Source organism: Xenopus tropicalis, chromosome 8 (assembly GCF_000004195.4).
Source record: "Xenopus tropicalis strain Nigerian chromosome 8, UCB_Xtro_10.0, whole genome shotgun sequence".
NCBI lineage: Eukaryota > Metazoa > Chordata > Amphibia > Anura > Pipidae > Xenopus > Xenopus tropicalis.
Window position 1 is genome coordinate 87217435 of NC_030684.2, and position 24748 is coordinate 87242182.

General features: G+C 37.7%; 2 protein-coding genes across 3 annotated transcripts in view; both read right to left on the minus strand.

The window, feature by feature from the left end:
- fbln5 (fibulin 5) overlaps positions 1-17799 on the minus strand; it is a 31523-nt gene extending 13724 nt beyond the window's left edge. The window contains 5 exon segments of the mRNA NM_001030448.1: positions 2982-3104; positions 8056-8286; positions 9357-9408; positions 12968-13022; positions 17652-17799. Of these exon segments, the coding sequence (NP_001025619.1) occupies positions 2982-3104; positions 8056-8286; positions 9357-9408; positions 12968-13022; positions 17652-17665 (475 nt within the window). The 5' untranslated portion in view covers positions 17666-17799.
- A 3653-nt stretch (positions 17800-21452) lies between these two features.
- trip11 (thyroid hormone receptor interactor 11) overlaps positions 21453-24748 on the minus strand; it is a 59986-nt gene continuing 56690 nt past the window's right edge. For both annotated transcript variants that reach the window (XM_031891661.1, XM_031891660.1), the window contains exons 19-21: positions 24509-24628; positions 23955-24099; positions 21453-22924 (exon numbers count right to left, since the gene is read on the minus strand). In XM_031891661.1, coding sequence (XP_031747521.1) covers positions 22707-22924; positions 23955-24099; positions 24509-24628 — 483 coding nt within the window. In that variant the 3' untranslated portion in view covers positions 21453-22706. The remainder of the gene's footprint in view (positions 22925-23954; positions 24100-24508; positions 24629-24748) is intronic.

A 24748-nucleotide genomic window follows, 5' to 3' on the forward strand; every position in this document is an offset into this window, starting at 1 on the left:
GGCAAACTGAGATTTTGTTTTTAAGGTAATGACCTGGTAACACCCTTCAGTAAATATCCAATAAATGTAATGCATTTTGAAAAAGTACATGGCAAATTTACCAATGCTATTGTTGTTATTAAACCAATGATTTTAAAAGACATGTCCTTTCAAGATGTCAACCAATGGTTGCCCAGTGAAGTACTTATACTGGTGCTTGGGGAATATTATTTTACAAGACATAAGATTTCTTACAAAATAAATATTGGGACAGAGCACTAAGGATAGAAAGAATGACAGCGTCTGCTACTAAAATGCAATAAATATTTGTCAAATCAGCACCCTGATCCACATCTTCAAAAGATCATACATTTCCTTTATCCGTGTAAATTATAGCAGAGGAGACCATTCTACCCTCTCCAGCCCAACTCCAATTCCAGTTTAATTGCATTTAATTTAGAAGTGTGTTAGAAGGAAAACTTGTGTGACTCAAAGTAACTATATGTTCTTCAGCTTGTTTTGGTTAGCAGTCAGTACAAATTTTTTGGTAGCTGCTTTGAATTGGTTCATTACTGTTAGTTGTTTGTAATGCAGTTGAAACATTCCTGGAAGAGTACATTGAGCTGGCACCACCTTTCCAAAGAAAAAAAAAAAGCTAGTCACTAGTAACTTAGAGGAAGCAGACCCCATGGTCCCTTTAAAGATTTTTTGCTGTATCTGGTGCCATGTTATGCCATTGCTATTCACAAATGAGAAAGTCCTCCATGATGTGTTTTTTAAAGAATAGTGGCAGCTAAGCACATTTTGCAAGCTTTGTCTTTGTTGTTTGGATTGTAAATGGGAAGTTGCTGGTGATTTGATTAAAAGTCAGATATCTTTATTCACTTGTGTGTCTAGCACAGTACTTGCCAGCCTGTGGGACATCATAGCAGTGATCTGCAGATTAATACCTATGAACAGCAAACTGGAAATATCCTCTGAGATTTTCCCCACTACTCTGGCCATCTTGTTTTCTCTGCCTAAACTTCTCCTTTGAACTCCTCAGTGGACTGTCACCCCAACTCATAAGGATGTCCACTTTCTGGATCTAGTGTCTGTCTCTTTCTGATTTTAACAGTGACCCCTCTGATCATCATCTCTTTCTCTCACTCTCCTTCCCCACCTACTCTTGAAATAGATCTTTCAGCCTTAACTCTCTTTCTTAGGTCCTGTATCTCCGGCTAAGAATCTGACGCCTCTGTCTGAACTCAAATAGGATTCTTACATTACTGTACCTGATCTGCAGAAAGGGTAACTATTGTGAAATCTGACATGCGACTATTGCACGATGAGAGAATAAAGGGAGAGGATGATGAGTGGTGGGATAGTGAAGATTAACCTGGTTATTTCATAAACGGTACAGAATTTTGAATTAAAAACCATCTGTATGCTGATGAACCCAAATATATTTATCAACTCCTTCATTAACAGGTGAAAATGAGACTCTCTAACTGCCTAGCAATCACCAAGTAGATGAATCAATGCCACCTCAAATTGAACCAATAAAAAAAAAATTATCTTTCTACCTAAACCTGATCCTACTTCCCCGTCTACTATGTTCATTAACCCAGTCAACTTAGCACATTGTTTGGGGGTAATCTCTGACTCCTCTCTCCTTCTCTGACCATATTAACACTACTGTCAACACCTGTCAGTTTTTCCTACACAATATTGCCAAAATTAGTTTTTTTCACTAGCAACAGTTCATGCATACTCTCATCCTTTTACACTACTGTAACCTGCTACAAACTGGCATCCATAACACCAAATTCACTATAATCTGTATTGAAGGGGTGGTTTACCTTCAGGTTAACTTTTGGTATGTTATAGAATGGCCTATTCTTAGCAACTTTTCAGCTGGTCAACTTTTTAAAGCTTTTGAATTATTGCCTTCCTCCTCTTGCTCTTTCCAGCTTTTAAATGGGGGACATTGACCACAGCAGCCAAACAACTATTGCTCTGTGAGGCTAAAATGTTATTGTTATTTTTACTTTTTATTTCATGGGCACGACGGAAAACAGAGATCTTTGGGCAGGGGAGCATCATGGAGATTGGGTCTGGGCTGGCGGGGCCTACTAGGCTGGCCCAGTCCGACCCTGCCTCCACTATTCATATCTCTGACTCTTTTACAAACCACTGCCTGGTTGCTAGGTTAAATTGGACCCTAGCAACTAGATAGCTGCTAATATTCCAACTGGAGAGCTGCTGAACAAAAAGCTAAATAATTAACACAAAAAAAATTCCAATTGCAAATTTTCTCAGAATAGCACTCTACAGCATACTAAATACTGATGTCAGAATTATTCTCCTCTCACCCAAAAGAGTACAGGCCCCTCAGAACTAAACTCCAAGACTACAGTACCTCTTGGGGCACTCACACAGCACTTTAACTGGGAATTAGCACCTATATCGCAGTGTAACCTGCAGTACTTACTGTAATGCCCTCCTATTTATGTCTGTAAGTTACCCTTCCACTTAGATTGTAATCTCTATAGGACAGAGATCTCTATTCTCTTGTCTCTTTGACACTTAGCTCTTCATATTACATGTGACAGTACTATATATTTTTTGTATTTATTATTGTAATTACCCCATTTGTTCTCTTAATTTATTGTTCTGATGTACAGAGCTGTGTACATAAGTTGTGGTAAATAAAAAAAAATGAACACATCCCTCCATCTATCTCCAGTGGTATAATTGCAGGTATACATAAGCAGCAATAATAAAAAAACAAACAAAAAAACAGTATGCTATATAAATTTGAACCATAGCAGATTTTAAAAAGATTAAAACATTATTCTTTCTTTTTTTTTCTAATAACTTTACTATTAAATTGTTTAAAAAAAAAAAAAATCAGTAGAAGTAAAGGTCCCCTCACTGGATTTAGAGAAACCAATGAAATGCCTTAGAGTTTAGTGGTAGCACTGCATTTGACCCACTTTATTCAGCTTTGTCAGACTCACCTAAACACTGGCCCTCCAGTAGCCAGTACCCTTCCGTGCAGGAGCAGGTATACCCTCCTTCTGTATTAATACATATCTGAGTCGGATTACACTGGTGGGTCTCACTGGCGCACTCATCTATATCTGTAATAGCAAAAAATAGAAATATTAGGAAATGAGTCAGTATTTGTACCATTGGGAAAAGGGTTACTGGTTAACACATAAAACAACAGTGCAGCTTACATGTGTTTTTATAAAGAGTCAAGGGTGAAGAACGTGCTCTCAGCCAGCAAAAAAAATCTTGAATTTCTAACCACAATGAAGGTTTACATGCCCTCCATATTTTTTCTTGTAGTATCATGCCCTCCCTATTCGTACTTGTAGCCTTTGTAGGGTTAAACAGAAAGGCATCTGTTAATAAAAGCTTTTATTCCCCTTGGCCATCAACCTATGTAATGCCCTCATCTTTATCTTTAGCTTATCACTGCTTATAAATAATACATGTTTACCAGATAGGGGTTAACTAGTGTCTATCTGTAAAAGCAAAAGAAAAGCATATTTATATCAGAAGCACTTCACTTGGTCCATATAGCTAATTGCACTTATGATTTATTAGCACATAACTCATAATAAAAATGTTACATTAATTATTCTTATTGCAGTTGGCCAATAAGGGATAATTACTAATTCAAGATGAAGGGTTATTACCTTAAGAGCTAAATATAAATGACATTAATACCTTATTAACCTATTTGCTTTTATGTATAGTAATGCCTACATTGTTTTTATTTGCTTATACTGCTTTTTATTATTTGTATATAATCAAGTATTTTACCTTCACTGTACTTACTTCAACTTCACTATATTTACTTCAATATCACTGTACGTACCTTAATTTTACTGTACATACTTTAATTTCACTTACCTCAACTTTACTGTATTTATTTTAACTTCACTGTACTGTATCGTACAAGTACTTCAACTTCACTGCACTTACCTTAACTTCACTGTATTTACCTCAACTTCATTGCACTTTCCTTAACTTCACTGTACTGTATTGTACAAGTACCTCAACTTCACTGCACTTACCTTAACTTCACTTTATTTACCTCAAACTTCACTGCACTTTATTGTATTATATTGTACAAGTATTTTAACATCACCGTATTTATTTTAATTTCACTGTACTATACTGCACAAGTACTCAATTTCACTATTTACTTCAACTTTACTATACTTATTTCAACTTCACTCTACTTTTTTTAACTTCACTGAACATTGTGCTAAATTGTATATATTGCCCTGCTGTCCCTTGCATTTCTGATTATATGCTAAATCTCATTTCGTTACTCTGTATTTATCCCTGTGTATGACAATAAAGTTGAATCTAATCTATCTAATCTAATTTCTTATTTACCCCTGCAATTTTAGATTGTAAACAGTTATTAATATCTACCGTATTAGTTTATCTGCATGTCAGTTGTTCCCCATATGTACAGTGTTGCATTATATACTGATCTATTGTAAATTATTGTAAAAATAACACAGTATGATTATAATTATTATTAGTCTAGCACCAGATATGTTGCCATTAAGATTTCACACAAGACATTTTTCTAAAAAATGTTTCCATTAAACTCTAATCAGAATTATTTCATTATTATGCCATATTAAGTTAATGACAACAATTATTTTCTTCCCCATAAATCAAATCCAAAGTCTGGTTCTATGATTAAATTGCATTCCAAGACAATACTGGCATGAAAATACCCTTTAAACCCCATAGGGACTTCTGTCCTCAGAATATATGGAACTATATACTATGCCAAAGATTCCTGTATGATGAAATCATGTGCTTTTGTATCAGTATTTTTAGTATCACGATGACTGCCAATGGCATGGCAGAAAGCCTGCTTTCATTAATGCCCCCTACAGATTGTCTAGACAGGGCAGAACCTTGCATGCACACTGCTACAAAAGCACATGGGAAAGCAGTCATTACTACCTTATCCCCCCCCCCCCAATTAGCATGACAAAAAAATTATACAGAATTTATTTAGTATTGATATAACACCACATCAAAATCAATTTAAAACTTAGCTGGCCAGTCTATTCAACCACATATAGTTACATCAATATATTGTCTTATTTAAAACCATAAGTGCACTGTGTTTTTTAAAACAAAAAAAACCCTATTTCAAAAAACTTGAAAAACAAGAAAACCGATCACATAAGCTACATGGATATAACGACTGGGGGACGTCCCATAACAGTCGTTGGTGTATGCTGGAAGTAAAATTGCCTTGCGGTTGTGGAAAACGATCACATAAACAACAACAATTAATATATTAGAACTGAATATTATAAGTGACATTGGTCTATATAAAAATCTTGCTTGAATATATAAAAGGAATTAACTCTGCAAATTAAGAACTTTTACCTCTCACCAACCCCCATCAGGATAATTAAAGTGGAACCTGCAAAGAGAACACAATACCTTTCTCCTTTAGGAGAAATACTTAATCCAAGTGACTTTGGTTTTCTTGTTTTTCTAAATAGAGTTTTTTTTAAAAAAAAAAAATCTTTTACCTCCTACAACACAGTGCACTGTGATTATTATTATTATATAAATATATTTAAATTATATTTTGACTTAAGGTACAAAGATCCGAGTTACAGAAAGATCCCTTATCTGAAAAACCCCTGGTTACAAGCATTCTGGTTAAAAGGTCCCATACCTGTATAAACTATAAATACTGTATATCATGATAGCAAAGGTCCTAGGACTGAAACATTGAGGTAATAAATCCATATTATAAGACAGCCATGTTGTTTGGCACATATGCCCATAATGAGAGAGTTTCCTCACTTACTTATTAAGCAAATGCGCCTGATGTAGGAGTGGTGGATGCGACTCACACTCCTATGTCACACACATGTGCATAATGAATGAGAATGTACGTGCATGCATGTGCCACAACAGGCTGCCCACACCGGGAGCTCCCTCCTTCTCCTGGTAGCCTACTGCTGGTGGGCGCTATTTTTTCAAGAAGAACTATTGTTTCCCCAAACTGGAGTGTGGGCTCTATTAGTGAGCACCTCTGGTGGGGGAAACAATATGGGGGTGATTGGTGACCTTTAAGCTAAGGTATGTAGGTATTAGTAATGCTGTTTATACGTGGATAGGAACTGGCTAAAGGATTGTGGAGGAACATTGTGTCAATGGAACATTCTCTTCTTGGAGCAGGGTTCTTAGTGGGATCCCGCAGGGTTGTGGGGGTAGGGGTTGCTGCCAGGAGAAACTGTGTGTGCCAGGCCCCTTTGAAGATGTTTTTGGGGGGTGTAACATGACAGCCAAGTGCTGTCACATTATGCAACTGCAGATGAGAGTCAATGTTGATAAACATGAGCTTATGTGTTTGGGATACAAATGTATGTAAACCACTTATACCCTAAATGGGATTAAGTCAGACCTGAGATACATGTGGATAATAAACTTAGCTATAGGAAGCAATGTTGGTCTTAGCAGAAGGGCCAGTAAGTTTAAAAAGGGTACTGACTCATGAGAGACTAGGTAGGTGATTTAGTTGTCCACTGGGAAGTCATCAGTTATGTTAATATAGCAACTAGGTGGCATGGAATAACTACCCTCTAGGTTCTAATCCCTGCATTAAAGACTGATGCATTTTTATTTTAATCTTACACATACTCTTCCTTTGCCATATAATAAACTGGAACTGTCATTCATCATAAACACTCAAACTGCTAGTTTTCGCCAAGAAATAAATGAGGCCAACTCATGTCTTGCAACATCCTATAATTTTACTTGTGGCTAATTTTACACTGTTTCAACAAAGCTTACCCAAAAACATAGGGCTAAGCCAGAATAAGCACTACCATTTATTTCTTCAGTGATGCAGAGCTCTCCAGGAACTCTAATGACTCAGAATGCTTTGGCCACCTGGATGACACTTGGTTCCAACAAATTGACTCGTGTCTGCAATTTTTTTATACATGTAACTGAGCCAGTTTCATAGACAAAATGAATGAAATTGGGTTTTATAGAGCAAGGACCTGTATTGGGAATGATGATGATGGGAATACTGCAAGCTCTCCACTTTTAATGCCTGAATAATGAATTAGATCCTGATTACTCTGTGGCAATTAAATACCTGGTTATTCACTTATAAAATGTAACTTTAATGTTTAACTACATTAAAGGAGAAAGAAAGGTAAAAACTATCTAATGTAAATACAGCCATAAGCACACACAGAAATGCTGCACTGACTTCTCTGTCAAAAGATTTCTTGTGTCTGTAATTCCTGTGCCAGAGACACGCAGCTCTCTGCTCTCTCTTGCTCCCCCCTCCCTCAAGAATGCTAAGAACTCACTCCCCCCCCTTAGGAATGTGGATCTGAGCCAATCAGCAGGAAGCTGACTCATAGGGGCACATTTACTAATCCACGAACGTCCGAAAAGCGTCTGAATGCGTTTTTTTCGTAATGATCGGTACTTTGCGACTTTTTTGCGAATTGTCGCGACTTTTTCGAGCTCTCAAAATGAAAGTTGCGACAATTCACGAAAGTCATAATGGCAATGAAAAAGTTGCGATAATTCACGAAATTTGTAATGCTGATTTTGAAATCACGCATGAAATAACGCATAAACATATTGCATGCTTTAAAATATCACTTAAAAATATGTCATCTCAAGATAAATAACGACAATAAAATGGCTACTTAATTCAGACAAGTGTCCTTTTTGTGAATCGATCGTTAATTCTCCAAATATAAGAAGTGATAAGATTTTTAACGCATGCTAAAAATAATGTTTTTTTGACCTTTTGTTAATCGGCCCCTGAGTTTAAGCTTTTATGCTTAAAATCTACTAACTAATAACTAATCTGAAAAGAATATAGTCCATTCAGATGTCATACACTAATCATGTATCAGTCAGCTAAATCTTATTTCAAACAAAGATAAAGGAATAAACTGTGGGCACTGAAAAAAAAGTATCAGACCTGATACAGTTTCAAATGGCATAATTCTTAGTTAGGCAATGATATGGTATTTGGAAGGAGCAACTGCCACTCACCTACACATTGGTCTTCATCTATTTGATACCCAAAACGACAGATAAGGGGTCGGGGAGGTGATGGGAAATTTGGAGGGGGAAGGGGTGCCGCAGCAGCTGGTAGAAAAGGGTTACGGAAACTAGGTCTAAACATGGTGTTGGTGCGAGGAATGCATAGGTATCCTCCATTTTGATTTACACACATCATATCTCCCCTGCAGGCATCCAGAATAATCCGACACTCGTCCACATCTAAGAAAAACAGATAAATACATGAGATATATCAAAACTTCAGCAGAAGTATTCCCTTTACATTTTAGGCACAAACCTCAACTAAACTGGAGTATTTACAGGACTCTGAGCCAAATCCTAAGATTCTCTGCTGAAAGGGTACACAGTGAAAATAGCAGATTGTATCTGGTCAAAGTTATTCTGTTTTTATTTTTTTTGACTTGCATTCTTATATCTTCATTACTTGTCAAAGACAAAACTGTGCCAGACTGATTCCAGGCATGCTTTCTGCATTCCCAGTCTATACACATTTGTAGAACTGCATGCTCAGTTTATCTGTTCAACATACTCAGATAATATAAATGGTCAGTCCCTGGAAATACTTTATACCCCATTCTAGGCCAAAGTGTATTATTTCTATTTCAAATTCCACTTTCAAATAAATAGGTTTTCTGCACCAAATAAAAAGAATTTGTCAGTGCCTTTTTTTTTTACTTGCATTCCTAGCACCTGTTGTGTTCATTCTTCCCTTACCCCCGATATCCATGTGTACACACTAACCCCCCACAGTCACAGGTATCAGGAGAGAACACTAATTGGTAAGATTGGTATGGTCAGTTGCCATTGAGGCCACTCAAGTTTGACTCATGAACTACAACACAATCTTTCCCCCAGTGGATAAATAAAAGAGAGATCTACATTGGTGTTGACAGATAAATGATCAGTTCTCATGTAAACTATATAGCATTCCAACAATGCAAAGCAACACCATTCCTCCTCACTCCCCTCATACACTGTCCATACACGATGCAACAGTAGATAAATGAAAAGGAAGGAGATTAGAAAAAAGCAGAAGTTCTTTGCAGAGAACACATTATATTTTGGCCTTAACCAAACCATTATCAAGTGTTACAATTGCTTTTTATTAGTTCTAAGAGTATGGTGCCTAAAGGCTCACAATCTTTTACTGCTTACCACACCATCACTTGCACCTCCAATATTAAATTAAAATGAGACCTATAAACCTTACAACTGGTTTTTAGTTTGCATATTCTACCAGAACCATTTCAGGGTCCCAGACTTTGCCATACCTAAACACTGCCCCGTTGACCGGTCCATCTCAAAGCCATTGGTGCACTGTTGCTGAAATACAGGGTAAAAGAAAAATTGTTATGCTCTCTGTAAACTAGAAATGTTGGGTCTGAAAATACTTTGATCAATGGCTACTTGGTTCAAGAGATGTTGTCGCAAAGAGAAACTATGGCAGCAGCTAAAACGACTCGAGTGGGTATTAGTGTTCATTAAAAGGATTTATAGTAATTGAAGTCACAGCACCTTCTAAATTTCCAAATGTAAAAAGTTGTAATCTCGTTGATCTGAGTTGAAATCTCATGGCTTAGATCAAAAAGATGTCTACACCTACAATAGTTTATGCTGCTGCAGCTTATTTCATTTAGTAATAAGGCATCCCAAATCACTGATTCATGCTGGTTTATATGGACGGGCGATACATGGGCCAATAAGCTGCAACTTGTATATGACCAGCTTAAACACTGTGGCATGTGAAGCAAATCTTTTGTGTTTTGCCCATTGCTTTTCATTAATAAAAAAACAGTAAAGAATGGAGTAATACAACCAGTGTATAGTAGCCCATTGTTTTCTGGTGGTTTCTGATTGAATTAGAGCCTTTTTAGATGACAATCACCTGAAAATCACCAGCTCTGGAATTTTCCCACTATTCCCATTGAGCACAATAGAGGGCTGCAAAGTGTCATTTGGAATATTTGGACCCTGCAGTTTTACTTAAAATGTCAGCAGACAATCTGCCCTAGATTTCACAAAGTAACTGCTTTCAGATAAGCTATTGTTTCTTCTACTTACTGTTACTGGAGGAGTCATGACTTGGGTGAGCTGAACTTGGGTGTTTTACTATTGAGTGTTGTTTTCATACATACCATTAGGTGGGGCATGGAATCATTTCTAGCAATACAGGTGTCAGGGAGCTGCTGTCTTGCTACCTTCCCAATGTTCTGCTGATAGGCTACTAGGGGGAAAGGGGTTGGGGGATAATAATTCCAGCAGCCCAGCAATAAAGAGTGACTGAAGTTTATCAAAGCACAAGTCTTTTTCTTTTGAAAAATAGAGCAAACATGTTTTCTTGTGACAGAATCCCTGTAACTGAACTGTTTACTGATGGAAAACCAATGTTAAGATGAGAAACTCAAACTAATTCAAATATTTTCAAAACTAAAAGATAAAACTGTAAAGATAAAGCAAGGCAATAGTGAAACAGATTTATTAAACACCCACATATTCTAATTTGTGGATGTTATTAACACTGCCAAATGCATTACCTCCAGTTAATTCTCATTAATATTTATTTATTTTCTCAATATGAGAGTAGTAAATAGAGATAGAATGGATAAATGTATGTTTAATGTTACTATTTTTTAAAAACTGGGAACTCTGATGGAAAAGCCAGGCAATGATATGGATTAAGAGTAATGAAGGCAGAGAGCAGAAAAATGGTGGGGATTTAGGGGCTTTGGGGTGTTTGTGCCCTCACTATATCCATTGGTTTACCTAAAGCCCCCTTGATGAGTAAAACCACATATTCTCTGCATGACAATTAAGCAGCACTTATCAACTTTATTAAATGTATTTAATATGAAGACAGTGTCAGACTGGTCGACCAAGATACCAGGCAAACTCCCAGTGGGCTAGTGGGCTCTTCTGTTTACTCAACCATGTGACCTTGAATGCCTATATCTTTGCCATTCACCATTTACTGTATGAGAGGAGAGAAATAGAGGGAAAGGTATATGGTATTGTATAAAGAATAGAAACTAGGAGAACATTAAAGCTGAGTGAGGAGAAAAAACAGAGTGTGTGGTGTAAGGTTTCCTTTGGGCCTCTGGCTGAATTATGATAATATAATTTAGTCTCTATTTTCAGTTTTACTGTACAAAGTAAAGCTTTGTTGCCATTTCCACATATTCCCCACTAATCACAATTTATCCATAAATGAGTTTTCCATGTTTATTCAATTTTAAAAGTCAGATTGAGGTCTGGTGCTGCTATGTCCATAATGTTCTTGCCTCTAGACTATTTTCATAAGTTTTCAAGGTTTCAAAACAATCTATATTTGCAGATGCTAATATGTACTATTACAATGTACTGTAATTGAGCACAGAATGTGTTATTGTGTTATTCTGGATCGGATTAGCCTAGAAATCTAAGAAGGCATTTTACAGGTTGAGGGGCAAAGATTAATCATGATTTTATCATTAAAAGAGTTGAAAGAATCCATTGAAAGAATACATAAAAAAACAATTCTTCTCATTATGTCTATCCTTCATATTTCACAGTTTTCATTGTATTCTGGATGGAAAACACAAGGTATTTGGTTATAATATGTAATATTCTCTAAGTCTTTTTAAAATATGTTGGTTTGGCATTATTAACACTTTTTACTTTTTTGTGCATCTGGCAGAGAAATAGTTAAGAGCGCCAATGGTTTAAACAGCCAGAGAACCCCACATTACTGGCTCAGTTACATTGGCGTGTGGAAATGACATTAGATAGAAAAATACAATCTGACAGCAGAAATGAACCAGTTGGCCACTGTAAATGTATATTTCAGCTCTAACGGGGGTTTTCTCTACTTTTTAGTCGTTGAAATTGTACTATAATTTTGTGATTCATTTTCTGATTGCTTTCCTACAGTAAGCACAATCCATGTCCTGGAAAGCTATTCTAGTATTCTAGTATTAATCGCACATATTGCAAGCAGGGCCTCTGTATTTTCCATTTTTATTTTCCTTTGCAAAGTGCCCTCTCTTTCTTTTCACTCTCCTTTTCTTTTCTTTTTTTTTTGGGGGGGGGGGGGTAGAGGCACATAATTATGCAACTCTATATTCCCTATTCTTCTTAACACCTTTACCACTGTGCTTTTTTAACTCACATATTATCTTAAATCATTGTTAAAGTGGACCTGTCACCCAGAGATAAAAAGCTGTATAATAAAAGCCCTTTTCAAGTTAAACATGAAACCCAAATCATTTTTTTATTACCACATCCATACCCATTATTAAAGCATTTAAAAATCCCAGCTGTCAATTATATATTGCCTGCCCCGCCTCTATGCCTTAGGCATAGAGGTGTAACAGACAGTTACTTTCACTTTCAATTCAGAACTTTTTAGATGTTGCTGCTCTCCTCACATTCCCCCTCCCTCCTCGCCATGTAATTATGTAACCAGTGCATGGACATGAGCATCAGGTCCCTCCATACTGGCACAGAAACAAGATATTGGCAGGATGCAATGCCTGCTTTGATAACAGTGTCCACAAAATGGCCCCGGCCTGCTTGCTTCAATTGTGAATTCCAATGCTGCAGAAACTAAGATTAAAATAATTTATTTAGTATAAGTAAAGTTTATTTTGCTTGACAACCACAATAGAAAACAATTTGGAATTATTTCTTACGGTGACAGGTCCCCTTTAAAATGTTTGTTGTAGTGGCACTAAATTTAGTTAAGTTTAGTTAATATGCTGGTTTTCTTTCTCATACCTTGACTATTCATCAAACCTTTGGATATTTTTACATTCAAAACCACACCAAATCTAGAATTTTTACCCAGGCAGCAATATCTGAACCAAGAGGCCCTATCCTATAAATGGATAACATTCCTGGTTCTTACCTGTGCATGTACTGAGTCTGTGATGCAGAGACAAAGAGTGATCAAAGTCAGTATTCTGAAACAAAACCAAAAACTGATTATGAACATGCTCATCACACATAGGAACATAGTCATTAGCAATAACACAAGAATTACATATTGGATTGCTCTGTGAAAATAATTTTAAAATATTCATGGGAAAAATCACCATAACTTTTGCAAACTAGGGGTGGTGTTTTATTGCGCATAGCTAAGTTGAGAAAAGCATTATGATTTCAGCTATAAATGGAATGAAGGAATCTACTATGCACACAATAAACTATTAATAATACTTTCATGCCATTTAAGTTTTCTGCCATCTAAATCATGATGCAGTATTGCCCTCTAGGTTTCAGTGTTACAGTCTTTAAGGGCTCTGGCACACGGGGATATTAGTCGCCCGCGGCAAAACTCCCTGTTCGCGGGCGACTAATCTCCCCGAGTTGCCTTCCCCTGCCATCCCATCGGCGACAATGTAAGTCGCCTGTGGGATGGCAGATGCGCCGATTTTTGGAGATTTGCATGAAATCGCGCCGCCGCGTGTGCCATCCCGCCAGCGACTTACATGTTCGCCGATGGGATGGCAGGGGAAGGCAACTCGGGGAGATTAGTCGCCCGTGAACCGGGAGTTTTGCCGCGGGCGACTAATCTCCCCGTGTGCCAGAGCCCTAAGGCAATTTCCCATTGAGTCACTAAAACAAATGACTAAATTTATGCTAATTCTCAACACAATAGTAAAAGAAAACGAAACAGAAAAAACCCACGTAAAAAATGCCAGTGGTTCCAGTTATTAGCAGTACATTCAGTGTATAATATAGAAGGACTGGAGAAACGACAGACAGAGAGAGAAAAGAAGAATACATGGTAAAAGTAAACCAGAAAGAAAAAGCAACTTATAGTAGGGATGGAAGAAGAGGCAATATATGGTAGTAATATTTGGTAAGGAAAAAGAGCTGGGACAGATTTAGGGGGTAGACAGAGTAGGCATCAGTCTAGGGTACAGTTCCCAGCAGATCACCAGCAGAGGAGTGAGGAACGAGTGACAGCTTGTAGGTAGGGGATAGGGATGGAAAGCGGTGGCAACTGGTAAGGTTGAGAGTTGTTGTTACGGCTGGCAGGGTGCTGGCCCAATTAGTAATTATTTCCTTGGCTAGGGCATCAATACTACTTGGCCTGGCTCTGAAGAAGAGGCAATTTATGGTAGGAATGCACCAAATTCATAATTTCTCACGCTCTTTCATCCATGTTTATGTTACCACAACTTACCATAGTTTGGTACCCTTCTTATTTGTGTCAGAAGTTTGAGCGCATGACTATGTAAGCACTGTGTTCATGGTGCTAAAATTCTATGTAAAACATGTACTTTAGCAAAAATGATTATTTTATGTAGCAAGCAGATACATTTAGACAGTACAGCACAGTACATGCAATTTTAGGGACAGTTTAGCCAGCAAATATATTGTGTGTCTAAAGGTGAATAAGGTATGAGAAAAAAGGCAACAGAATTTGAGGATTGTTCTGCTGTTCTGTTGGGAACTAATGCAGGGGGTAGCCAAGTGAGGGATACACTCTGTTCTCATTTCAGTAACTTTCAGCCAACTCTAAAGGACATGAAATAAACAAGATCTCTGGACAAGTAAAGCCCAAGGCCAGTAGAACAAGACTGATGCCAGAGCTTCAGAAAACCTCCTGTTTTCATTACTTTATCTGTCATTAAACTTACATTCATGCCAGAGAACACCATTTGTTCCCACAATGATAATCTTTGCCCACATATGCAAGCATCTCAGGACAGGCACACTGTGGCCAAACTACTGGCTAATGGCCAAACAAGGAGAAAATGAATGCAAGTACGACAACGTTGTTAGCTTCTCACTTCACCAAAGCATTTTGGTTGTGGATAATTGTACTCATTTATATGCAAAGCTTAAAGGTATAACAGTATGCACCCCCCCCAGTCCTACAGATAGAAGAGATGATTTCTTGCACATACAAATATCACCAGATCAGGTTTTATAATCTTTAAAAAAGCATAAAAACCCATAAGCAAGGGCTGTGTAATATATTTTTGGAAAGATTAAATATGGAAAGTAATGCTTCCAGCAAATTTCCAATGACTTAAACAGAAAACACCTTCACCCACTGCTCATAATCTCATACTGTAAATGTGTGAAACTGACTTTAGTTATGGAATCTTGAGCAAAATGTGATTAAACAGCCCAGTCATGCCTCACTATAGCCGCAGCTCTATCACATATAGGGCCAGATTTAATTCCAGGAAGACTTATCTCTTAATTCAAGATTTTCCCATAGGGTTCAATGAAGTTTTCAAGTGATAACCCATGAAATAATGTTTTCTTCAATTTTTGTAGCCCATAAGTTGCTAGTTCAATACGTTTTTCCAGTGCAGAGTGTTTGGCATATGATTGGCATTGGTGGGCTACCTTATTTATCTACATGGAAACTGAAATTTCTAAATTGCACATTGACATGAGCTCCATGGCTAGAGAGACTAAGGATCCTACCATTGGCATTTTTAAGACTGCATTCAACTGGGCACCAAATGGTAACAAGGGAATACAATACTTTGAAAACCAGCACTGGATAATTATAACAAGGTGACAGGTGACGTCTCTGCCTATCATGATTTGTATATATGATCAGAAATACTTACTATATGTATTCTGAGCTATTTTAAAGCTCTGTTGAATTAGTTTTTTTACAATTGCTTGGACCACCTTTATTTAACTGAAAGTCATACTCAATGAAACCTCTGAACTACAACAGTGAAGTGATAATTCCCATCATCAATATTATTTTCCTTTTCAGCATAAATATTAAGAAGTCTTCCTTTCCCACAGCCTTGTGGCCAAATGAAATTCCATAAAATCATTGACTGAATGACTAGATCCTGCTGGCTTCTTTAGGACCAGTGCTACACATATCCAGCATTCCGCATTGTGCAAGATCTTTTCATTTGTCATATGGATGAAAGATGACAGATCAAACTAGGGGCAGTGGGAGGTTCATATCATATATAACAGTATCATGCTAATTCTTCTGTTACAGTTGGATTCACTCTCAGCATGGAAGATTTTGTATGATATTCTGTAGAGGGGAATGCAGCAGGTCCATTCATTAAGATCTACATGTGGGAGCGCCTGATCCAGTTGTGCTCCCTTGAGTATATGTAAAAGATATAGCCTAGAATATAAATTCTACTATCACTAATTCATTTATTGGCAAAGTGGTCTAGAGATTTAAGGACAGCTGCAGGATGCACTGTGGACCCTTTATCATCACTGAAACAGCACAAGTACCAGGATAACCCCTAAATGTAGCAAATTGTATGCTCTGGACAGGAGAAAAATTACACCTTTAGATTTTGCTGCCTTGAGTTATCATAGGTGGGGTGTGCATCAAAGCATCATGGGTAGTATGGCTGCCTAGAACAGGCTGTGTGAGATTGTCTGCTTACAGAGTAACAAGCAAGCAGACAATATCTGGGCAATATGCTTTGCAGGGCTAGAAATAAAGACTGCAAATCCCTTTACCCTATGAGGAATTTTGTTCAGTGTCAACTTGATTTCTTAAGCAAAGCAGTGGCATAAAAAAGTACAAAAGGAAATTGTTTCTTTGGGCACAAAAACAAAGTTTCATTCATTTTATGGAATGGAGTGGAGTGTTTGGGATGATGCCCTTTATGAGTGGGATTCACCTCTATGTTAAAAACACAAAGATGTCACCAGAGCTCCACTAAAACATTTCCCAACCCTGTTCTGTACCACTGCCAACTATTATGCAGGCTAAAAAGGCATCTGCCAGTGAATATAAAGAGCCCTTCATGCTAAAGTAATACTCAGCTGAAAGATAATTTAAAGATGCATGGAGGTGCCTATACTATTCCTAAGAAACTGGAGATGCTGTTATTCATTTGGCAAGCAATTTTTACTAGAGTAAAAGAAAACTGTAATTTAATGTATGCAAAAAAATGCATTGTGTGTGGGATTTTATATGGTTTATGGGATTTATATATTAAATGTAATGATTATGAGCATGTTCTATATCAACAAACGTTTGGGCATTCCTTGAATACAACAAGCAGTTCCAATGAGAAAGCCCAGCCAGCCCCACGCTGCAGGTACCTGCTTAGTGTTAAGGAGATTTCAGGTATAAAGTGAAACAGAACAGAAAGGGTTAGTGAGTATTTATAGTGATGAGCGGAGGAATACTGTGATGATTGAAATTAAGCTCAGTAACTTCCTGTACGTTAATGAGAAATAGAATGTGCGATGCAGATGGGATACCCCAGAGGAAGGTTATGCTTGGTAAACACAGAGAGGGAAAACAAAAAGAGACAAATACACCCCTTTTAGCCCCAGCTGCCACACACAGAGTTTCATACGATGCATTAGCAGCTCTCTAGGAGATATATATGGCATGTAGAAATAAGTGTATGCACACAACAAACTCTGCAAGTAATCATTAAAATTTGTTAGCAAACAAGTAATAACAAAAAATGTCCTCCAAAATGGTAATTTACAACATTTATACATCAGTATTGTTGGCTATAACCTCATACTACATCTTTATTTGATTCTCTCCCAGCTTTCAAGTGCAAAGTCCCATCTTGTGCAGAAAAGGCAAAAATGCAGAAAAACCTTACCTGAGTTTCAGCATATTGGGTTCTATGGATGTGTCCTGTGCATGTACAGAAAGCCAGGTCCCGATCAGGTTCTGTGTGTGCAAGGTCAGTGTGGGTCCCACAGTGATGTAACTCCCAGGGAGAGATGTGCTGCTGCCTGCTTTGTAACGTCTGGAGTGAGGACTGGGGTGGGGGCACCTGGTTCAGCTTAGCAATCTTCCGTAATACAGCATTAGACCAATTGCTGCAGGAATGTTAAAAATGAACACTTCATTTTCAGAGTATGTTAAACAATGCAAATGGGGGCCTCAGTCTGAAACAGATGGTTCTGATTACTCAGTTCACCAAGTGGCCAGACTCCTCACAACAATCTTGGGGTGACTGCCAACAAGAAAGGGAAAGAGAAAAAAAAAATAAAAACTTGCTAAATGCCTTAACCATTGTGTGGCCATAAGGAATTGTGCTGCAGATAATTTTTCTTAATGACTTCTTTGGTATAGTTACAGCGGCACATTGCTGAATGATTAGATAACAATGCAACATGCTAGTAATCCTGTAAGGGAACAGATCCAGTGTTCTGTGACTAGTGATTACAGATCTTAGTGTAATATCCAAGCAGCAGGGAAATGCCAGCAACTGATGTATCAAATGGTAACGATTGCTCTGTAATGCATTATAAGTAAATCTCAGGTAGGGGATGGCCCAGGCTCAGTAGTGGCTGAAGCTGCTACAAAGAAATTCTGGCAACAATGATATCTTTTTGTAATACTTTAAAGCAGTGTTTACCTTTTTCTTATGGGACCCAGATAAAGGGGCTAATTTTATTACCTGTAGGCAAATGTTACCAAGCAGTAAATCGTTATCAACAGTTTAGGATTCACCATTTATTTTCTGTACTGCAACCAGTTCTAGACACAGAGGTCCAAACACCTTCCCCCACTGGGCCAGATAGAGACAATCTATGGCATTTTTCTAGAAAAGCATTTTGGTTAAGGAGAGATGTCCTTATTTGTATGAAAAGCAAAAGGAATTCTGGGAAGGAAGCCCAGGATCGCTCCTAAAATTTCCATAGAATACTGAGACTGAGCCTCACCCACTGGGTTTTTAAAACTCATCCAGGGCAGTATGCCGATTGGATTCCCAAATGGATTCCTATTTTTCTTGAAGCTCTCAGCATGCTTCAAATTACCAAGCACAAAATAGTGCCAAAAAAACACAAAGTGCATAAGGGTGCAGTGACTTAGCCTAAAAAAAAGTCCATAACACTAAGGTTACCTGGCCAAAATGCTTAAAATAACCTGAATTCTTGGGTCCTGACCAAAAGGCCCGCAGGAGGCAAGAGTCTTCAGACCTTCTTTGCTGCAAGGCTTGGGGGGGTCCCTTTGTCCTTCCCCCTCCAGCCCATGGAATTATAAGGGGGCCCAATAAATCTATGGTCCTCTGAAGAGGCCCCAACAACATGCTGTATGCACTTGCGGTGGGGCCAGGTTTTAGGGGGAGAAGGAACCTAATGGCCACACATCTCCTCCCTAGATCAATGCAGTAAGTAAAGTGTGCATGTGCCATTTTTCCAAGTAGGTGGTATAACTCTGTGAGTTCAGGCACCCCAGGGGCACAAAAAAAAACCTCAGGCTTGAAAGCAGAACAACCTGCCCATTGGCAAGAAAATCAACTGTTCTTTCTGTGTTGTAGTGTGCAGCACTAAAACCATACATTGCATTGCTGAGGCAGTTACCTCTCACTAATAAGAACAGATTCTACCCTTGATTTTAGCCAAAAAGGCTGAAAAGACTGGTTTTGCCCTTTTTGCGGTTTATCAGTACAATGAAGGGTTTTACAATCAGCACATGTAGAACCAGCAAAGTGGATCCAGCATTCTTTCTCTTCAGTAATGGACTTAGTAATAACATCTCTAATGCGGGTCAGACTAGCATTCCAAAAGTCCTTTTGTGAATTAACTCACCATCTGATTGGGTGTAAGTCTACTTCGAACTATAAAAAGTTTTGTTTTGTCTATTCAGAAATTGTAAACCAGGTCTCACATCCCATTCTATAATATATTTTATCTTAGGCTAATTCTGGACTTAAAAAAAACAGTCAATACAGACTGATTTAATATGTGCCACTCATCGCTTCATTATGCATGGGCTTGGCCAGAGGCCCACTCAGACTTACATCCTGTCTGTAAAAGGAAGTCTGTTTGCTAGCAGATCTACAGTGAGGTGCAGAGAGACGATTATTGCTGGGAAAGCATTGTGAAGGCACTGGTAAGCAAGGCTGGGAGGAGCTTCATTTTTAACCCTTTATGTAATGCAAGCATAATTATTGCAATTGAAGACCAAGAAATGAAATGTAAAATCCCCAAAGCTTATAGCACTGGAAGCTGCAGTTAAATATCTTTGGGAAGGGTATATTGTGTAGCTCTATACACATAGCAAAATTGTTAAATAATCCCTTCAAAACATTCAGTTATTCCTGAGGCTATGCATATAAACTGCAATGCCCAGCCAACAGACGCTGGCTGTAACAGGGTACCGAATATTATAGTTTGGAAAGAAATGATTTCTCGTACCAAACCAAAAAAGTAAATATGAATGCTTGAAAGATGTGCTCCCAAACTAGCATGGCTGGAAAAATTCAGAGGGAAGAAATTTTGAAAATATCTCCCTGTAGTAATGCTGTAATAGTAAATGCATTAAAGGGACAGTAACACCAAAAAATGAAAGTGTATAAAAGTAATTACTATATAATGTAATGCTGCCCTGCATTGCTACAACTGGTGTGTTTTCCTTAGAAAGACTACTATAGTTTATATAATAAAGCTTCTGTGTAGCCAAGGGGGCAGCCATTTACAGGAGAAAAGGCACAGGTTACTTAGCAGATAACAGATAAAACCCCATTATATTCTACAAAGCTTATCTGTTATCTGCTATGTGCCTGTGCCTTTTCTCCTTTTTCCCAGCTTCAATGGCTGCCCCCATGTTGACATAGCAGCTCATTTATATAAACTATAGTAGCGTTTCTGTTGCAAACTTACCAGTTTTACCAGCGCAGGGCAACTGTACATTATATTTAAATTACTTTAAAGCACTTTCAACATATTTTGTTTTCAGTGAGCAGCTAAAATCTCATAGATGCCAGTGCAATATTATATGTTGCCTACACACACTGGTCACTAGTTTCTTAAAGAACCAAAACTTGTAAATGTAATGTTTATTAAAAGCAGTATTTTTGTATCCCTTTCTCATTCTGCACTCACTTCTGATGACTCTTGAAACAATGTAGCAAACTACGTTGTTTTAGGTATCAGATCTTGTGCAGAGAATGTATTCAGCCAGTTCAGTAGCAATTGCATTTATATCTCCTTTGCTCCCAACCCAGATTCCATCCATATCCTCCAACTTGTGTATAGGAGGGTTTTTACTCTGAATATTTTACTTTGTTTCTAATGAAGAATCCAATTACTTTTTGCAATTATGTGTGGATGCAACCACTGCACTTACACCTGTTATATATTCCTATTAGCAGTGCAGTGCCTGTTAATACTGCAATAAATTAACAAGTGGAATTGTATGAAATTGAGACGAAATTCTGCACTAATAAAAGATAATTTAAAAAGTTGTAGGTTTAGAAAAGTGTGTATTGTTGTGCTTACACCAGAAACCCTGGTTCTCTGACCGCCAAGCAAAGGAAATGGATTAAGGCAAAAAGCAGAAATTCTTTGGACTTTAAAAGGCCCAACTGGTGAAATCATTATGTTTTGCATATGTGAGTTCCAGCTGTAAGTTTAATCTAGGGTAAAAACAGAACTGGAAAAACAAGGCCCTTCATTTAGTTTTTATTTTCTATACAGAATATTCACACAATCGATGGCAATCTATATTAACTCGTAAAAGTAAACAGGAAATAATTGTACATCAGTAAATATATTAAATAACAAAAGATCCGGACATATAGTTTATGCAAGGGGCAGACTGAATCCTTCGAGGAACTGCATATGGTAGCTTTAATGTGAGATGGTGTAATCGAATATTAAATGTATAAAACAGGAAGATGGAGAGACCAGATCACTTGAAAATACAAGGACATGTCTAATAAATGCATGCTACAGGGCCGCACTTATTGATTTTCTAAATGTGTCGCTGAATTTTCAAGTGATCTGGCCATCCTAGCCTGAGACAGTATTGGTGATTAAATGAGCATCTGGTACATCAAACATAACCAAATATGAGATACGAAGATATCTCAACCCTCAATATGTAGCCTTTTGTGAACTAGTGTGAAAAGAAAATCGGCTGTAATCGGTGCCACATTTGTGGTTATTCCCCCCTCCCTTCTTTTTTTAGAATCATTAAGACTGAGGAACACTACAATTCTTTTGATCCCTATGGCCAAAAATATAATTCCTTAAAAGTAATCATTAAAATCATTGTTGTTGGAGCTGAATACTTCAAGCAGAGAGATGAATAATGCTGGCTACTGATGACTTCATTGGAAAGCTGGAGAGATGAAAAGTTTTTAGTGAGTGATAAAAGTGATTATCACTCATGGGCTATCAAGCTGAAAAGCAGGGTGCCCCAATGCAGAATTGCTGGAAGCTAATGTCCTGCCTGTAACACTATTTCCTAGGTTTGGCAGCTGAGAGGATTCCAAGTACCCACCACTTGAAGTCTTGTATTACTTTATTTGCAAGTCCTAGAAGCAGGGCATTGCTTCTTATTGCACTCTTAGTGCCGATTGCACTGTTACATTACACAAATGACAAACCAAGCTTTGCAGTGGTTTAGGTTGTTACCAGTAGTAAAACTAATGTGCAAAATATGCTAGAACTAGACATCTTATGAGTTCTGGATTGAACCAACATGGACAATAATTTGGCAGCTGCTCCATAATAATCCTGTCTGTGATTTGATCAGGTCCAAACAACACGCAAACCAAGTATCTATAGGTTTCAATAAGGAAATGGTTGTGATATCCATTATCTGATTGTACAAAAGGCCTCTTTGGGGTCTATTATATACAATAGTGTTTTTTGCTTAAAGTGCTACAATGCTCCAGATACTGGCTTCAGTTAGTCTATTGCTTCAGGAGATCCTTCAGCACTGCCCCTGCACTGGATTCTGAGGACACTGGCAGAGGGGTGAATGTGGGCAAGGCATCAGATATTGGCTTCATGAGGAGATGTCCTGATGCGCTACCTCCCAGGCTGGATGTTGAGATTAGTGGTACAGCTGCAGAACGAGGTGCCAGGAAGGGATTGGACTCCTGTCTTCTTGATCCAGACACCATTGTTCCTGGAAGGTAAGGGATATGTTTCAAGTAAAGCTCATGTTCTGCTGCGTTTTAGTCACACATGAGAAAGACAGAATGAAAAGTTTTTAGAAATAAGCAGTGAAAACTGAAAATAGTGCAGCAATGTGTCACAAAGACAAAAATGTATTTAAATTATTACACGGCTCCGCCATCTCCAGAATAAACAAATCCTTGGCACAGTTTTAAGAAAACAAGACCAAGAAAGCTGCCTCAGGAAAGGGGCACTGAAGTGGGGTCTCTAGACACACAGGTTCCAGCACAGAGCTCAGTGGAAAAAGACAGCTACTAATACAATATACTTCAGTGAAAATATGGAGAACAGCAGAGCACTGAACTTCTTCCTTGCTGCCCAGTATAGTGTGACAGTAACTATAGATGCAGGGGTTACTTTTTGATCCCCACATAAATCACATTTTACTGCAAGTTCCCCAAAATATTTGTCCTTGATAGAGATACTAAAAATCCATTTTTTGTTGCAGAGTGCAAAGCACATAAATTCAGCAGATTTGGGCAAACATTACAACAAATCCAAACCCTAAATTGCATATTTTAATTTGAGCAAAATTGAAGAGTGGAATAGCAAAGAGTAACTTTATTATTATTATTAGTGAAAGGCAACTTTATTATTTTAGAAAAGGTAAAATACTCAATTTGCAGAGAAAATCCTAAACATACAGAGCAAATCCTAAATGTAACTCTTGGATTAGGTGCATTCCTAATTCCCGAAACACAAAAAATCATTATGGAAAGAAGTAGTGACATTATTTTACTTACATGAATAAGTAAACCTTTTATTAAAAAAAATAAATAAAAAAATAAATAAGAATAAAAAGAATAATGGATTTTAATGGTTTTGTCTGATAACTGGTCACCCTACTAAAAAGGCTACCGTCCTTTTTAATTGTACTAATACACTTTATTTCAAGCTTTTGGTGTTAATACCAACTGTTTATTCTAGGTATGATGGTGAGGCTTGTGCATAAGCATACAATAAATGGCCAAGGGTAGTACCTGCAACACTGGTGGCGAGGGATCCGCTTGGATTCAGAGTGGAGGCTGGTCTCGAAGGGGTCAGTTCTTGCATAGTGAGTTTGAGTGGAGGAGGTGTGGGATGTGATTCTGTCTCCAGGAACTTTACAAACAGTTCGGAAAATGACTGCAGAATACAGTGCATAATCAGCAATTTTGATGTTTTTGAGATAAAAATATAAGTACAATTCATAACTGAAATGCAATTAGAATCTGAATGCTATAAATGCTTCTATACTCATAATATCTTTTATAGCCAAGTAATGAAATCACTCAAAATTCCTTTCTGCAGATTTATGTACCCAAAATAAGCTTTGACCTCCAACTAGGTATTCTTAAGTTATTGTTTTATCGGCATGATTTCACCTAACTACTTCTAGTGATTGGATTAATAAGGTGATTGACCCAAAAAAGCAGTGTGCCCAACATCCCATGGGGAAACAAGGTGAGAATATATGTTTAACATTTTAGCTCTAAACAAAATTGTTTCATATCACCCCACACAAAACACCTGCAAACCTTTTGTTCATACTTACAGTATTGAAAAGTGAGGGGTGGTTTGGCCTTTGGGGTGTGCTGGGTACACTTTTGGATCCTCCTCCACCAAGCCATCCAGTCATCCATCTGGAAACACCACGATGTTCATCTACCACGAGCTAGATCAATTATGAAATATTTAGAATAGTAACTTATTATCTTTAAAATTTTTATTTCCCTAACAAATATGTTGTTTTGTAATCCATTGTAAACTGAAACCTTTTTTGTTGCAAAAGACT